The following is a 17,718-nucleotide window of genomic DNA, read 5'->3' on the forward strand; positions in this document are numbered from 1 at the left end:
AAATATATCCAAGTGTACGATTCAACGATTTTTAGTAAATTTATGGGAATGTCCCATCACCACAGTTCAGTTCTAGAACCTTCTCATCATCCCTCAAAGACCCCACTTTCCTATTTGTTACCCCCAGACAACCACTAATCTACTTTTTCTCCCTTTAGATTTGACTTTCTGGACATTTCACACAAATGGAATCATACAATAGATGGTCTTTCACATCAGGGTTCCTTCCCCTAGAACAGTGGTTCTGAGGTTCACTCAGGGTGTAGCTGGTTTCTTTTTATTGCTAACTACTATTCATTCCATTCTATGACTGGTCCACATTTTGTTCACCAGCTGGTAGATATTTCTGCATTCACATTGAAGTGGTAAGACAGATTCTTTGGTCCAGCTTCCCCGGTAGCATAATTAGAAAAGAATTGCTAGGACCCAACCTCTCATTTATATATATGAAAAATATAATCCTGGTATAATTACTGCTCTTCTCTGTGATCTTTCTGTGATACTCCCATGAAAATAGTAAATAGTGAACCCTGTGCAAGTAGCAGAAAGCATCAATCCTTTGGCATTCTAGGTTGGACTGGAAGATATTTCGCTCTTGACATTCATATTTGCCAAGGGAAGTCATATCTCCTTTGCTGCGTTTTCTTCACAAACGGTGCATTTAGAATTTTGATTTTTGTTTGGCCTAACAGTGATAACTGAAGTACTCTCAAAAATCCGAGTGCTTCCTAATAACATATTTAGTGGCCTACTTAACATAAAGCATGAGTCATCTATAGCCTTAAGCCTTAAAAAGTTGAAGGGAGTACATGTGAATTTATATGCTTTTAGATTTATTATTCTATGATTTCTAAGACTGTGCTAAAAAATGAACCAGATACAACTGTTTATTTACAAAATCAGGCACTAGTTTGAGCTCTTAGATCAGTGAAAATCTAAAACAGAAAAAAAAAAGCCACTTCTTTTTTCTCTGGGACTTTTTCAAGGAGCTAGGGCAGACTTATAAAAACTCCAGGTTCCTATTAAGTAGTGGTGTTTTTCTGTGTGTTGTCCAGAGAACAGACCAAATCAGAACTTTCTAACACTGCAAAAGTATGGACCTTTGAATAACCTTTCTTAGGAATCAGGAACCTTGACCAGCAGTTCGGTTAGGGCTGTTCCGTTGCACGCCCCCATTCACCCTGCTTTGTGCCAACTCCTATAGCAAATGCATTCCTCGGAGGTTACACTTGGCAACTTATGCTTAAAGATCCTCTTAGAAGGATTTCTCCAGTTGAGTAGAATCCCTTCTAGAAAAAGTTGGCAAACTCTGTGAAACTAAAGAGAAGACAATATGTCTCTTCGTGCCTGCAAGTTACAGCTGAAATTACACTTTCCTACTGGGGAAAAAAAGAGCATCAATATAACTTAAAGGTCTATTTTATTGATAACTTAGAATGCACAGGATTTTATTTTTAAAACGCTAAAATTTGAAAACAAGATAGTCTAGATTAAATAATGTGGTTGTCCAAAGCTGAATGTGCTCATTTGGAACTCAGTTTTTTTCTGCTTGAAATGTCAGAACAACTTGCTGAAATCCCTGGGTGGGAGCACTGTGCTTTTGATGCTCTGTGATTGGATGAATTAATCCATTTCTACTGGTAATGTCTTTTTTTTAAATTTTTTTAATTTGGTAAGGGTTTACAAATCTCTAGAACAGGTGCCTTTTTCTAGACTTCCACTGCCAGTGTCATTCTGAATGTCTCTTAAGAGTCATATACCATTGACAGGAATCTGTCTCCGTCCTTCCCACTTTCATATGCTCCAAAATTGGCAGGGACACGCTCCCCCCAGTTGTGTCTGTTCACCTGCAGGAGGAAGGCTTGATCAGCATTGAGCTGTGAGAGTCTTTGAATTATTTTGATAAGCTCACTCACTCATCACTCATGACGATATGATCTGTTATAAGGAATTAGGTTTTACCCAGAGCCAGAAGCTGCTCTCACCCTGGTATCCTTCTGTGAGCTCCCGGAATTGGGGAGGATGCTTCCCTGTGCACATGCACATCAGTCTGACGTCATCCTGGTGCAGGACGTGTCCCCACTGCTGCTGGGAGTGGCCATCTGGACAGACTTGGGAGTCACTGACCCAATAGTCTACGTGCAAATGGGCCATGGCGAAGAGCGGAAACATGTTATATAGCTAGAGAACGACTAAGGAGGGGATGGGTAGATGAGAGGAGGAATTCTAGGTTCATGAATTAGATTTAAATCTTGTGGCAAATTTTCTTAATTACTTCTTATATACTTCTATAGATTTCCTCCTACTTTTCCACTTTAGTGAATAATAAGTATGGTTAACTTTCTTAAGATGTTTAGGATTTCCCTGGGCCTCCTCTGTCACCATATTGAATGTCAGGCTTCCCTGGCTACTCTTGTGGCAACAACGGTTCTAATTGGCCTTTTAACAGTCCTGATTCCATCACTGTTTTGTTTTCTTTTGTTTGTCATTTACATTGTTTTGGGGGTCAATAATTTGAACAAAGGGAAACGAATCTAGCTAATTGTGACTTCCAGTTAGTTCTGATAAAATCAGTGAAGGCCCTTGGCTTTTGAAATCTCAGTTGTACTTTGCTTTGTCTAGGCTACTGTTGCATGATTATTGTTTTTAAAACAAAAGTATATAAGTTCACCTTTTTTTGCGCAGAGTTCTGTAAGTTTTGACAAATGGTTACAGTCATGGAACCACCATCACCATCAAGATATAGAACAGTTATGGGGCACCTGGGTGGCTGAGTCAGTTAAGCATCTGCCTTCAGCTTGGGTCATGATCTCAGGGTCCTGGGATCAAGCCTCACGTCAGGCTTCCTGTTCAATGGGGAGTCTGCTTCTCCCTCTCACTTTTCCCTCCGCTCCCCTGCCCCTGCTCATGGGCTCGTTGTCTCTCTCAAATAAATAAATAAATTCTTTAAAAAAAGACATAGAGCAGTTATGTTATCCCCTCCCTAAAAAAATTCCCCTGTGTCCCCTTTGTGGTTAATCCCTCCCCCACTCCCAGTCCCCAGGTATCCACTGATTTGTTTTCTGTGCCCATAATCTCGAATTTTCTAAATCGCATCCAAGTAGAACTACAGTATGTAGCCTTTTGGATTTGGCTGTTTTCGGTCAGGAAAAGCTTTGGAGATTCACCCACAGTGTGTGGGTCAGTACTTCATTCTTCTTATTGCTGAGTAGTATTCACCTGTGGATGAATATTTTGATTTTTTCCAGTGTTTGGCAATGAGAGACATTTGTGATGTGTGGAACATAGACCTTCATTTCACTTGGGTAAATACCTAGAAGTGGGATTGCTGGGTTGTACAGTGAGTGCTTAACTTTATAGGAACGGACTTAGAGTTGTCCAACGTGACTGCCCACTTTCCATTCCCATCAGCAACAGACCGGAGTTCCAGCTTCTCCAAATCCTCATCCACACTTGCTATCATCTGTCTTTTACCTCCTTTACTGGATGATTTTTTTTAAATGAAGTAAATCATGTTGGAGCTAACATATTCCAGGATGAGTTTAGGAAGCTAAAGATATTTTGTAGATTCCTGAACGTTTTATTCTTAAAATATTTTATAAAGTCACAAGAGAAATTTTCCAAAAGGGTACCTTCCTCTTAAATGTTGCAAAAGACTATAAGATACATGTCATTGACATAGGCTTCTTTTCGTGTTCTCTTCACTGACAAATCCCAGGTGGTTTTTGAGTTGATTGTTAACTGAGTTCAAAACAGGAGGAATAGTTGACTGATGGGGTAGTGGCTGGGGGTAGGGGTGAGGGTGGATAGTGTGGGGACAGCTGGGCTTAGGCTTTGACACTTCCCAATGATGCCCTATAATCAAATGTTCTCAATGGGCTGTGGATGTCAATATGATTATTTAGAATTCTTTGTGCATGATGGGTCAGACCCTTCAAGAAGCACTCCTTATGCACTGTCCCGTTTAATCCTCATGTAACTGTGACAAATTCAACAGTTGCATCTGAAATTTTCAGTTGGGGAAGCTGAAGCCTAGGAAGTTTGGAAACTGTTCCGCAGCCACCCAGCGAGTGGGAAGTAGAACAGTCTTGTGGGCAGTACCGACCAAGTCCAAAGCCGCCATTTTTTAAAAAATTTTTTGTATTATATCATGTTAGTCACCATACAGTACATCCCTGGTTTTTGATGTCAAGTTCGATGATTCATTAGTTGCGTATAACACCCAGTGCGCCATGCAATACGTGCCCTCCCCACCATTTTTAAGCCATGAAGCCATATTGCCTCTGTCCGTGGAGTAAATGTATTGGGACGAAAACATCTCCTCGTGCTCCTGAGGGACACACGGGGCACTCGCAGCAGGAGTCACTTGACTGTTACCCAGTGACCTGGCTACAAAACTAGCTCGGGCCCAAGAAAGTAGGCTGAGAAATCCACTCAGAGGGCCGCAGAAGGCGAGGTAACGAGCTGGAAAGAGCCAGCCGACTCAGGCTTGAGATTCACGGCCGTCACGAGCTAGCGGTTTTGCTTCATCTTGCTCAGCCACATTTCCTCATCTGTAAAGTGGGAACAATAACACCGACCTCTCAGGGTGTATGTGAGGATTATTAAAGGAAGCAAACCCTAGCCTGTATGCAGTAGGCGCTCAGCAGACTCTGGTCCCTTCTCCCCAGTGTTCCCCTAGACGGGAATAGAGTCATGTGATTTGTTCCTTTTTGCAGTATAGTTGCTATACTGGGCACTGGGTGAAATCTTCAGCTGTTTTCAAAATTTCAAATTATGCCAATGAACAATGAAGATGGTTTCTTTCATTACAAAGACCCTTGGATCTAAGGTCAGTCTCTCTGGGTTCAGGTGGAGAGGTCAGTTGATGACCTTGAAAAACTGGTATCACTGTTTTATGAGTTGGTTGCACTTTACATACGTACGTGGGTGGATTTAGATATAGCTGTAGATATATAGATAACAGGTGTAGTGGTACGGTATGTTAAAATGATTAATTTTGACAATACATGGAAAATGGTTTTTTAGTAAATGGCACAGTGTTTGTCAATCCCACTTATTTGTATATTGTGTGTGCCAATATTTCAATCCTTTCTGCAAAATGAAATAGCTTTTCTTTCCTAAGAGCTTTCTATGGCATTGGCTATGATGTAAATATCTGTATATAAATGAGTATTGAAAATGAATAAAATTAATTCTACTTAAAAAAGCTTAGATTATTACTTGAAAACAATGTCATTATTACTGGAGCTGAGGGTTAACGTGCATGTCTTCTGATACAGTGGGCGTCGTTTTCAGGTGAAATGCACAGTCACCTGAGATTTAGCCAGCTGACACTGGATGTCACCATTGTGCTGTGTAATGTAGCAGCAGAACAGGTGTGCTATTTAATATTCAAGACACGGTCAGTCTCTTCAAGAGTTGGGAGATATGTCAGCGTTCTTTCCCTCGTATAACCTAATTACCAAGTTTCACTTTTCTTGCAACTTACTTTTTCAGCTTCCAATATCTAAGCCTTCTAGAGGAGTGACCAAGAATGGTGATGAAACAGGATTCAATATTGTTAGCTCAGAACTCAGAAGCGGTGCTACCACCAGTCAGGGCTCTTGGTTGCAAACCAGTCAGTTAAGTTCATTGACTCTGGAGAACTTCAGTTGAAAAGGAATTTCCTGGCTTGGAAATGGGAGAATCCAGTGTGCTGGTACCTCAGCAAAGATCAGGCTGTCATAAGAGTAGGAGAGAGTCCTGGCATTGCCACTGGTCACTAGATGCCACCCCTGGTGTTCCTGCCATCTGGACACAAGTCACTGCTCTGTGCCAGACTCCTTCCCTTCCCAGAATTATCTGGGTTTTCACTGCCTCCAGCTTCAGCGAGCCCCAGGGCCAATCCCTTACTGGCATTTCCAGACGGGAGCACCTAGTTGGCGGAGTCTAGGTGTGAGAACTGTGCCCTCGCCCCAGGCAATGAGGAAGAACAAGTAGGGGACTTTCCTGCAAAGACTCATACGGGTGGGGATCCCCCGTATCTGGGAAGGAGCCCACACACCATGCATCCACCTTCGTGCTTTCCAGTTCACACCCCCAGAAGTGAGTTGAGAATACTGCTGTGCAGTCAACTGAAATTATTGTCCCTTCTGTGCACTGACCTGGAGTTGCATATTCCTTGTGGCAGCTGACAGCATCCCCCACTTTGCCACACCCTGCCTTCCCTTCAGCCTTGAGGGGGCCGTAGCAGCCAAGGCTAGACCTGTTCTAAGTAGCTAAGGAGACACCTCCTTAGGCACCGGAAGTCTTAGCAAGTTTCGGTCTATTAAAAAAAAAAAATCCCTGGGACATTAAAAGAGAAAGAAAAAGAAATGGTAGGCTACACTGTGTACCTTATTGCTCTTAGAGCACTAGTCTAAGCAAATTCCAGCCTCTTCTCTTGCCGCCCCCTTTGCCTAGAACCCTCTTGTCCCAGGTGGCCACACAGCATCACCTCCTTTCATTCCAGTCTTTTGCTTAAATGCCACCTCTTCAGATTGGCCTTCCCTCGTCACCCATCCAGAACAGCACCTCGTTGTATTCTGTTACCCTTTCTACTTTTCTTCCTCATGCTTGTCCCCACCTCTCATTACGTTCCCTGTGTATTCACTGTTTGGTGGAACGTCTGTCTCCCCTCTGAACTGAAAGTCCCACGAAGGCTGGGTATCTGGCACACCACTGTGGTCACAGCACCTCACACAGCTGTCTTCAGTAAATATTTGATCTATGGATGAATCAACCAAAGGTTAAATAAAGGAAGAAAATACCTTTGTTGGAAGCTCTAGAATATAAACAGTGCCTGTATTCATTTCCTAGGATTGGTGAAACGAAGTACCACCGACTAAGTGGCTTAAACATAGTAATTGCTTGTCTCACAGTCTGGAGGCCGGAAGTCCAAGGTCAAGGTGTTGGCAGGGTTGGGTTTTTCTGAGGCTGTGAGGAAGGCTCTGTTTCATGCTTCTCCTCCAGCTTCTGGTGGTTTGCCTGCCATTCTGGGTGTTCCTTGGCAGGTACACATGTCACCTTGATCTCCACCTTCGGCTCTACATGGCATTCTCCTGTGTGCATCTGTGTCCGAATTTTTATAAAAACACCAATCATATTGGATTAGGGGACCAGCCTACTCCAGTGTGACTTCATCTTACCTAATTACATCTGCAATGGTCCTGATTCCTAAGAAGATCACATTCGGAGATCCTGGGGCGGTTAGAACTTCAGCATATGAATGGGGAGGGAGCAAAATTCAACTCCGTAACAGTGCCTCGTATGTGTTTATTGTATAATGGATAAGCCATTCCTATGTCATTAAACAGAGAAGTAGGTTTAGTTACATTATCCTGGGTGCCCAATGATGTGTTGAGTTATTGCACAGACTACAAATAATGTGTATGAATTGCTTTGTAAATTGGAAACTATTCATTAGACGTTAGCATAATCAGTTGAGGATGTTGATGAATTATTGATGTGTTATTGAGAAAGAACCAATCCCGTGAATTTGCTAGTCTTAAAATACCAGAAGCAGATTTTCCTTTATAACCTAGCTGGGTCTGCAGACTGTTTAAAATATTACCTGGTTCTTCTCTACTACTCAGACTGCTTATCAGCAATAATTGTGGATAATGGATTCATATTTTATTTACTCATTTGACAAACACATACAAATCACTTATTATATGCTATGCACTGTTTTAGGTGCTGGGAAAATGTTAACTTGCAAACAACCCCATGTTGTTTATTATTTCTATCATTATTAATTATTAATCTTATCTAAATTTTACTGATAAGGGAACTGAGGCACAGAGAGGTTAAGAAACTTGCCCAAGTTTCTGAGTGGCAGTTCCTGAGTGGCAGAGTCAGGCCATGAAACTAGGCAGTCTGCCTCCAAACCTTTTCACTGTAGAATGTTCTTTCTTCACAGAAAGTCGCATGGAAAAATTCAGTGTGTGACAGAACAAAGCAGAACTGCTTTGGTTTAAGTTAAGATGGCAAAGCCCTGTCTACTTAGCACCTCCCCTTCCCCTTGGGAGCCCTGTGTGCAGAGCCCTGATCTAGGAAATAACACCTCTTGGCGTGATGCCACTTATAAGCTGTCTTCAATCCACTCTAGCGTAAAACAAATACAATTCTTTTCTCACTTTAATTAACTGATTGTGTTTTATTTTGAAAATTTTATCTGCCTAATCTACTTCTGGCAGAAATAAAATGCTAAGATGGATTTTCCCCAGGAAGGTAACGCCATATGGCAATTTGGACTTTGCTGGCTTAAGTTCCCCTTGGGTTTCTTTGTACAAATCAAGGACTGTGATCACAAAAATTTTCTGAATCAAAGAGAAATGGAATTTGATTTTGTTTGAATAGAGTTGGATATAAACTTTGCAACCAGATTGGCCTAAACCACCCCCTCTGTTATAGGCTGTGTGTCTTCTGTGGTTATTAATAATATTAAATAATAAGAGCGACAATATTAACTGTTACTGTCCATTAAGTGCCTGCTATAACCAACGAACTAAAAACAAAAAACAAAAAACCTTCAATTTTACAACTCTAGGTGTTTTATCCCTATTTTACAGATATGGGTAAGTTGAGGCTAAACTTTTATGTGACTAGTTTAAGATGGCCCAACCAGTGAGAAGAGGTACGATGTTTTGAGAAATATCGGTGATTAAGGAGCAGAATTCCTGATATTAAGAATAAAAGGCACAGAAAAGAATATGCTTAGGATATATAACGTGGGGCCCGAGGTGATTTTCAAATTATGAAAGACTGTGAGAATGCATTTGGGATCCATTCTGAAGAGTGATTCATTCCTAGGCTGAAACGCCTCTTATCATTTGTTAATGTACACGGTGTGTAACATACTAAAAAGAAAGAAAAGGTATGCAAATCAATCAAATGAGACCATAGATCTGGGGGGATTGAACTGGAGAACAAAACAGAACTCTACAGACTTGCTCCCACCCTCTGCCACACCCTAACCCAGGGGTCAGCAAACGTCTTCTGTAAAGGACCAAGATAGTAAATATTTGAGACATTGCTTGCCACATATTTTCTCTGCCGCCACCACACAACTCTGCTGTTATAAAGCAAAACCAGCATAGACAGTATGTACATGAATGGCTGTGGTTATTGTAGAGTAAACCTTCACGTATGAACACTCAATTTGAACTTCATATAATTTTCATGTAGTACTTGTTTTGATTTTTGTTTTGTGTGTGCGTGTGTGCGCATTCATGTCGGACCATTAAAAAACGTTAGAACCGTTGTTAGTTCGTAGGCGGTGTAAATAGGTGGGAAGCCAGATTGGGCAACCGTGGTTTGCTGACCACCACTCAAGCTTGACCATCCCCTTCTGGTTTTCAAGCACATCGCTTATTGTCTCTACGGGTGTTTCTTTTATTTCAGACTGCACTTAAATGCTGTTTTGGACCAGGTACTTCATCCTGGAAGAGACTTCAGAGGACCAAGTACCAGAGGTGATCGCACCCACATTCTGCAAAAGCAGCCTTGCAGACTTGCAGCTGCCAGATCGACTGCAGGCGAAACAAAGAGAAGCCATTGTGGCTGTCTAAGAGGATTTATAATAAAATGGAAAATTCTTGGCATACTCTGTCAATTTCATTGAAGATTAAAGGATAAATGCAGGGCTTAGACTTATCCCAGTAGCTATCTAGTTTTAAAGTGATGCTAGCAAATAATGAAAATTCTTTGTGTGTTTTTCCAGCATAGGTCATTGCTAAATTTTAATTATTTTTGTTGTTTTTATCTCACTAGGGAAGCCAGCCTTAATGTGAGAGAAACACCCTTGAACTTGTCATCCAAAAGACAAAGGCTTGAGGTTCAGCTCTGTTCGTTTTATGGTGACCTTGGGTAAGTTATCACCCACGGGAGTCTTGGCTTCCTTATCGGTAAGATGAGATGAATAATCCTACCTCACAGGGCTTTTCATTTTCTTTGATTTTTTTTAGTTCTTTACTATTTATTAGGGAAATTGCAAACAGAAACAAAATAGAAGAGCCTAGTGAACCCCATGTGCCCTTGACCCGCTTCAACGATTCCCTGCATTTTGCCAGAATTCTTTCATTTTTACCCCACCCCATTTTTTTCTCTCTGCTAGAGCATTCTACAGCAATTCCAAAAGTAGTATTTCAGTATGTATGACTAACGGAAAAGATCTTTCTAAAGAATATCATAATTCTAATATCATACCTAGCGAAATTACAATGACTCTTTCATATCATTTGTTAGCCAGGCAGACTTAGTTTCCCCGGCTGTCTCAACAATGTCTTTATATAACTGGTTTACTGGAATCAAGAGCCAAAGAAGATTCATATATTGCATTTGGTCATGTTTCTTAAGACTCTTCCTTTATGGCAACTTTTCCTTCTCTTCTTCCCGTCTTTCTTCCTGTAATTTGGGGAAGGAACTAGTTATTTGTCCCATAAGATGTCCCATAATTTGGGTCTGGCCGATTGCATCCTTCACCCTTGTAGACTCATTGAACACGTTTCCTCTTGTTCCAGTACTTACTGTCCTTAGGTACGGAGGCTTGATGAGATTCAAGTTCACTTCTTTTTTTTTTTTTAAAGCATACTCTGTAGGTGATGCTTTCTACTTGTGATTGTACCACATCTAGAGGCGAAATGTTTGGGTGTCTCTTTCCACTAATGTCAAGATTGATTAGTGAGGTTCCCCAGGTTAGTGCATTCTTCATCAACCGCTCACCTAGTGATTTTAGCACTGGTTGGTGTCTGTTGTTCAGATCCGTTCTTCATTAAGAGGTTGCAAAATGCAGGTCTTCTAATTCTCTCAATCCACTTGGATTTATTAGCAGGAATTCTTTAGAAAAAAAAATCAACTATTTGGTTACCATGAAATATAGTTCATAGAAGCAAGGCAAGATAAATGCTTGTTGGTGACTCTTCACTCCCTCTTTTGAGCTGATGTTAGTATAATGGCGGCCTCTCTCCATTGAGATGGGTGATGATGGTTGCTGTTGGTGGTGGTTTTTCTCCTTCACCATGATTTCAGGAATTTCAGAATCCTTTATATTTCTCAATCCTTCACAGTCATTTCTCTATCAGGTTGGCTTTTGTGTCTTATTTGAGTAGTATTTGATCACTTTTTGCCTTCCGGTAGAACAAGGTATCTCGAGCTTACCTTGTACATTTCTTGTCCCAGACTTAAATCACTCAAAAGGTCATGGTTTCTTTTTAGTAGAAAATGGTAATACTGAGACTGCAGTCTGGACACGAGGAGTGTTAATTGCTTATATTTCTAAATTTTTGAGTGGCTAGACCTAGAATATACATTTTTAAAGGAAGATAAATCATTATTTTCCACTCATCATTTCAGTTTGGATTGTAAGGTTTTTACAGAACATTTTTTACTCTAATTGTAGGGGCTTTTTCTTTTATGCTCAGAATCTTGGTTCTTAATGAGGTTAAGACAACGACTTTGTGGCTTTATTCTACATCCAGCGTTTCTGTGGGTGAGTGCGCATACACATATTCTAGTTTCCAAGTAGCAACACCAATATTTCCACTAACAGTGTTATTAGTGAGTATAGTTTAAAATTGTTTTGCAATTCTTTTTGCTCCTAGGGCATCGCAAACCTGGGATAAATAGTCCCTGGCATGTGCTTTAAAGTCACTTCAAATAATTCTTGTGGATATGTCACCAACTTGATATGCATTTGTTTTATTTATTTCTTTTCGAAGGATTTCATTTTTTTCTTTTTAAGTTAGTTTTACTTTATAATTAGGTAAAATAATTACGCTGTTCAGTGTCAAAACTTAGATCTCAGATTTTCTATTCACCTCTCCCATCTTTTAGAAATTATGATACTGTAGATGCTTTATATATCCTTTTCTGCACCATTTTTTTTTTTATTGAATAATGCATCCTAGAGAAGACCCCATAGCAGTAGATGATTCAACCAGTCCTCTTTTTGTGGGTATTTTGGCTTTTCCCAAGATTTTCCTATTACAAATAATTCTCCAGTAGATGACCTTTATAGGCTATTGAGAGATAAAGTATACATGAATATATGTATATGTGCATACAAGTGATATATACATATGATTTTGTTATAATATATTGTTTTTGTCCCATAGTCATTTATTAAGCACTTATGATGTGTTAGAATATAAACAGGAATAAGATGTGGTCGGTCTCTGGTCTTTAGGTTTTATAGTCCAATATGAGGTGAAGTAAAAAAAAAAAAAAACATTTTACATTTTTCCTACATTTTTCCTTCTCGGATAATTTGATTTTTATGCTTCTAATCAATGAATGCTTCAGCTGGTGCTGTTTTTATATTAAATTAATTCCCGGATTTATGGATATATACACATAACAATAATTTATAAAATCTTCTACTGTATTTCATTACCGTGCTAATACAGAACTTCTTTTACTTAGTTTATGAGCGATATTACCATATCATTAAAGACGTTAGTTTTGTCTAACCAATTTATGTTACCCTAGAGCCAGAATTCACAATGACAACAGTCACAGGGACCACGGAGGTCCCCCCAAGGGATAAAAGGGAAGATAATTCTGCCTTGTATGAGTCCACATCAGCTCACGTTATTGAAGAAACCGAATATGTGAAAAAGGTATGCAGGTGCTGGGAATCATATTAGCATGACATGATTTTTTGAAATGCAACCTAATATGGATTGTTGGGCTTTGTTTCTCCCTCCGTAGAACCCGTGAGGACACATATGGCAAAGGACAATCCCAATAGCTGACATTTCAACACGTTTAGTCACCTCTCTTGAGGACACGAACCTCTGTTCCCTCACATGGAGTAAAACTGAATAATGGGCCAGAAGGGTTCAGAACACCTATCAGCACTTAATTTGCCCCACGCTATTCACCACTGCACTTCTTACCATTTTATATCATTTCTCGGTTGTTTCACGAGTGTTGATACTGTGTTCCCGAGTAGATGTTTACGTGTCTCGCTGAGTTTCCGTCTCTCCTTATCCCCTTCCTTTTCACAGTTCCGGGTTGCTCTCCCCAGTGACACATCTTGGCATGTTACTTCATTAAAAATGTGAAATCTTATGAGAATCCAAGGATAATGGCTGACAAAAGTATATATTCTTAGGAACTGCTTCTTAGTGCAGATGGAAACATTTGGGCAGAGATAGTTGTTAACTTATTCGGATCAATTAATTCATCTTTGAGTGTCTTGCAATTCCATAGGTCACTAAGACATGGGGCTTATATTTCATGCATAAGTTTGTATGATCTCCTCTTAGTAATTATTCCGTAGTAATTACTAAATAGTAATTATTCCATAGTAATTACTAGCTAGTAATTATTCTCTAGTAATTACTAGCTAGTAATTATTTTGTAGTGATTACTAAATAGTAATTGTTTTATAGTAATTACTAAATAGTAAATTAGTACTAAATTACTACATAGGAAAAATAGAATTAAATAGTACTAAATACTAATTACTAAACAGTAATTATTTTGTAGTATAATATTCATTTAGGTTATATTTTAGGTTTGGCTGAGAAAGAATTATAAAGACGTAATGTTCATTTTCTGTAATCTAAACAATATTAGCCTAAATGCAAGGCAGGTTGGTGGCAGTTATTTAAATCTGAGATCAGTATTTATGTATTACTTTCTAGATAGATCAGGGCTACTGTAGCTGGGATAAAGAAAAAAAGTATTTGACATTAAATGCCTTTGAAAAAAAATAAAATATTTTTTTCTTCTAGATCCGAACTACTCTGGAAAAGATCCGAAATCAAATTTTTAAAGATGAAGTAGGACGTAACAGTACAAATCACAAACTAGAAACAAAGGTAATAAATTGATCAAAATGTACCACTTTATTCCTTCAGTAAATAAACATAAAACAGTGTAAACCTTATTTAAATAACTTTTTAAGATAATTATTAAATTATCCTTTGAAGCTTTGAATGATGAATGTTAAATATTTTGTCAGTATCTAAAGATGTTAATGGGCATATGTATGAAATATTTAACCACAGATGTTATTAGTAGGCTCAGATTGGAATGACTAGACCTTACTTGAATATTTTAAATGGGGCTTACTTATCTAAAGTATATGGGAAGACATCAGCCCAGCCAGGGTATATGGCAGCAACGTCTCCCAAAGACAGCTGGGGGTAAAACCTTTTAGGCTCACCAGGGTCACACCAACGGGCACAGAGTTGAAGCCGTTAGGCTTTTAGGTCAACTGATCAGACAATTGATAAAACTTGAATTTCCCTCTCCCCTTTGACTGGCCTTATATTCTTAACTGCAAGCAATCTACACTTAGCCTGGTCTGGATTATACCAGGTTAGAGCTCATCTGAGCCAAGTGCCCCTCATCAGTGTCCATGTTGTCCACTATATACTATGGCCACAGAGAATGCAGAACATAGGATGTGAGGCATAAACTTTGTTCCCTTTATCATCCTCAGTCTCCCAAACTAAGACAACTAGCTCCAAATATTTTCTTATATTAAGTTCTCAGAAACTAGAAAAAAAAGCTTAATGTTTGTGAATGGTGAGAAAGATAAAAAATTCCATTTTGGTTATATTGAGTTGTTTATTGAAGACCTCTAAGTGGAGGTTCCTAATGGGTACTGCATGTCTGATTCTGGGGTTGAAGGTAGAAGTCTGGGCTCAAAGGTCCAGGCTACAGGGCAGAGATTTGGGGAATAAGGATAGCATTTAAAGTTCTGAAATTGGATTAGATCACCAAACATGTGAGTATGGATAGAAATGACAGGGACACCTAGGTGGCTCAGTCAGTTGAGCATCTCACTCTTGGTTTTGGCTCAGGTCATGATCTCATGGGTCCTAAGACTGAGCCCCTCCTCCGGCTCCACGCTCAGAGGGGAGTCAGCTTGAGGATTCTCTCCCTCTGCCCCTCCCCCCAAGCGTGGGAGTTCTCTTTCTCGCTCTCTCAAAAATAAATAAATAAATAAATCTTAAAAACCAAAAGAAACGACAGAAAATTTGAGCATTGAGTTCTGAGATATCCAACACTTAAGAAGAAGAAGAATCACCATCGCAGGCTGGGGAAAGAAGCTAGCGAATTAGAAGGAAAACCAGGAGAGACTGGAGTCACTGAAGACAAGTGAAAAGGGGTTTCAGAAAGGGGGGAGGGGCTACTGTGTCAAATGGTGCCTATGGGCCAAGTAAATTGAGGAGTGAACATTGACCACTGGCTGTACAATGGGGAGGTTGTTGGTGACCTTGGCAGGATTAGCTTCTTAGGAGTGGAGATGAATCGTGCTGCTAGTGTGTCTGCCTTGGTCATCTCAAACCTCAGATGGTCAGCGGACAGATAACCTCAAAGTACCTGCCCCTTCCCCACAATATCTGAACAATGTCCATGTAGGAATTTTGTCATCATGATCTTGGGCTTTGCTGCTCTCCAAGTGTGGGCTTCAGTCCCAGCAGCAGCAGCAGGATTGGGGAGCTCTTTGGAAATGAAGTATCCAGGAAAAAATAGCATGAAGCAGATACTGTTTGGAGGGCAGGTGACATTTACTGGAAAAAATTGTATAATCACTTCTTTTCTTTTTTTTAAAGGTTTTATTTATTTATTCATTCAACAGAGATAGAGACAGCCAGCGAGAGAGGGAACACAAGCAGGGGGAGTGGGAGAGGAAGAAGCAGGCTAATAGCGGAGGAGCCTGATGTGGGGCTCGATCCCATAACGCCGGGATCACGCCCTGAGCCGAAGGCAGACGCTTAACCGCTGTGCCACCCAGGCGCCCCTGTATAATCACTTCTAATTCTACTATCTAGAGATAACCATTATTAACATTTGCTATGTACATCCTTCCATTTTTTTCCTATGTATTATTTTGTATGTATGGCTCTTTCTCTTTCCATAAAATAGTGTTACTGTATATACTGTTTTGTATCCTGCATATTTCACGTAGAAGTTATGTTGTTCACATTTTCCCATGTCAATAAATATTCTTCTATGGCTTTAAAAAAAAAAAAAAGAAAGAAATGCAACATCTAGAGCCCCACTCCAGACCTCTTGAATCAGAATCTGCATTTTAACCAGATCTATCATCAAGTGACTCATTAAAGTTTAAGATACTCTAATCCATGACCTGTGTAGCTATCTTCTGCTACCAGCAACCTGCCTTCTACAAGAGTCTTTCCATCAACTATTTAACAAATTAAAAAACAAAATAATTTCTGTATACAGAGAGTGAGAGTATATAGTAGGGCCTGGAGTAGAATAAATAAAACCCTGATGGAATTATAGTGACTGTATTATTTATATGCACCATATTCTTTTTTGTTTTTGTTTTTTATTTCTGTGAATAAAACCCATATTTTGTACTGAAAAGAATATTGACTTTGTCAGACAAACTTGGATTCTAATTCAGGTTCTGGTAGTTATTTTAGGTATAACCTCAGGCTTATTAGTGAAACACTCTCATCCTCAATTTCCTCCTCTGTATAATGGGCATAGTGCCTTCTAGTGGTTTAAGTATTCAGACAAAGGGGCGTTTATAAAACATCTAAAATATTGCATGGCACATGATAAATGCTTACGAAATAAAAGTTATTATTTTAAAATTGTTTCATTGTAGGGTATGTAGAATTTTGTAATTCGTTAGTCTGTCTTGAAATAATCTGGAGGAGCAGAAAGCACAGGATGGATCTCTCTCACTTACTGCCTAAACCTGGGCTCAGTACCTCACTTTTCATATCTGTAAAATTGATGTAGTTGAGTTAGATAATTTCAAATTTCCTTTCCACTTCAGCGTGTCCTTGATTCCGGATGAGGTTTATCTTACGCTCTAAGTGTATTTTCAGTGGGCTAGGGTTTACACTGTGTCACACTGGCAGTAACATTCAGTTCTGATATCTCTGGAAATTTAATATGGGGTAATTACAGTGAAGCATCATTGAACATTGAATATCGTGTATTGTAACTATGAGGCCTGATTATATTAGTTTGTAATACAGTGTAACCAAAATGCATTTCTGTCTGCAACTTAAATAAAAAAAGGAAAAAAATTGGCCTTGTAGATATATTCTTTATCTCCTTAAAAGGACTTAATGGTATATTTTAAACTATAGGAAATAGAAAAAGTATAAAAGATGTACCTCTACTTTTTTTTTTAACATAAGAATCTAATCAAATTTGAGCAAATCCAGGGACCAGCTGCTTCATCGAGAATTCCCCATTGATATTTGAAATTCAAAAGATGTATTTTATTTGTGCTGACCTGAATCTTATTTTGGTATATGTAATAGGGAGTGATAATTATTGTTGTCAAAGTTTGTAGAAGAAAGGAATAGTCAGGTTGATGATTTTCGTGTTTGTTCATTTCAGCACTGTCGAAACATTCAAAAGGGCTCTGATTCTGAAACGGACCCCTCCTGTTGCAGTCCGGACCTACTCATGGAAAGGATGAAAGGAAAAGAACAGCAACTCTTAGAAATGAACAAAGAAAATGAAGTATTGAAAATCAAGGTATGGCTATCAGGAGAAATTTCTTTTCTTTTTTTTTTTTTTTAAGATTTTATTTATCTATTTGTTGGGGGAGGGGCAGAGGGAAAGGGAGAGACAGCATCTCAAGCAGAGTTCGTGCTGAGCACGGAACCTGACATGTGGCTCAGTCTCATAACCCTGAGATCACGACCTGAGCTGAAACCAGGAGTTGGACGCTTAACCGACTGA

General features: G+C 39.4%; 1 protein-coding gene across 1 annotated transcript in view; it reads left to right on the forward strand.

The window, feature by feature from the left end:
* Positions 1–17,718, forward strand: part of CCDC68 (coiled-coil domain containing 68) — a 53,320-nt gene that overhangs the window by 2,826 nt on the left and 32,776 nt on the right. Inside the window, exons 2-6 of the mRNA XM_040632491.1 lie at positions 9,427–9,497; positions 9,796–9,891; positions 12,511–12,641; positions 13,764–13,850; positions 17,371–17,511. Coding sequence (XP_040488425.1) covers positions 9,879–9,891; positions 12,511–12,641; positions 13,764–13,850; positions 17,371–17,511 — 372 coding nt within the window. The 5' untranslated portion in view covers positions 9,427–9,497; positions 9,796–9,878. The remainder of the gene's footprint in view (positions 1–9,426; positions 9,498–9,795; positions 9,892–12,510; positions 12,642–13,763; positions 13,851–17,370; positions 17,512–17,718) is intronic.

This window comes from Ursus maritimus, unplaced genomic scaffold (assembly GCF_017311325.1).
Source record: "Ursus maritimus isolate PB19 unplaced genomic scaffold, ASM1731132v1 scaffold_18, whole genome shotgun sequence".
NCBI lineage: Eukaryota > Metazoa > Chordata > Mammalia > Carnivora > Ursidae > Ursus > Ursus maritimus.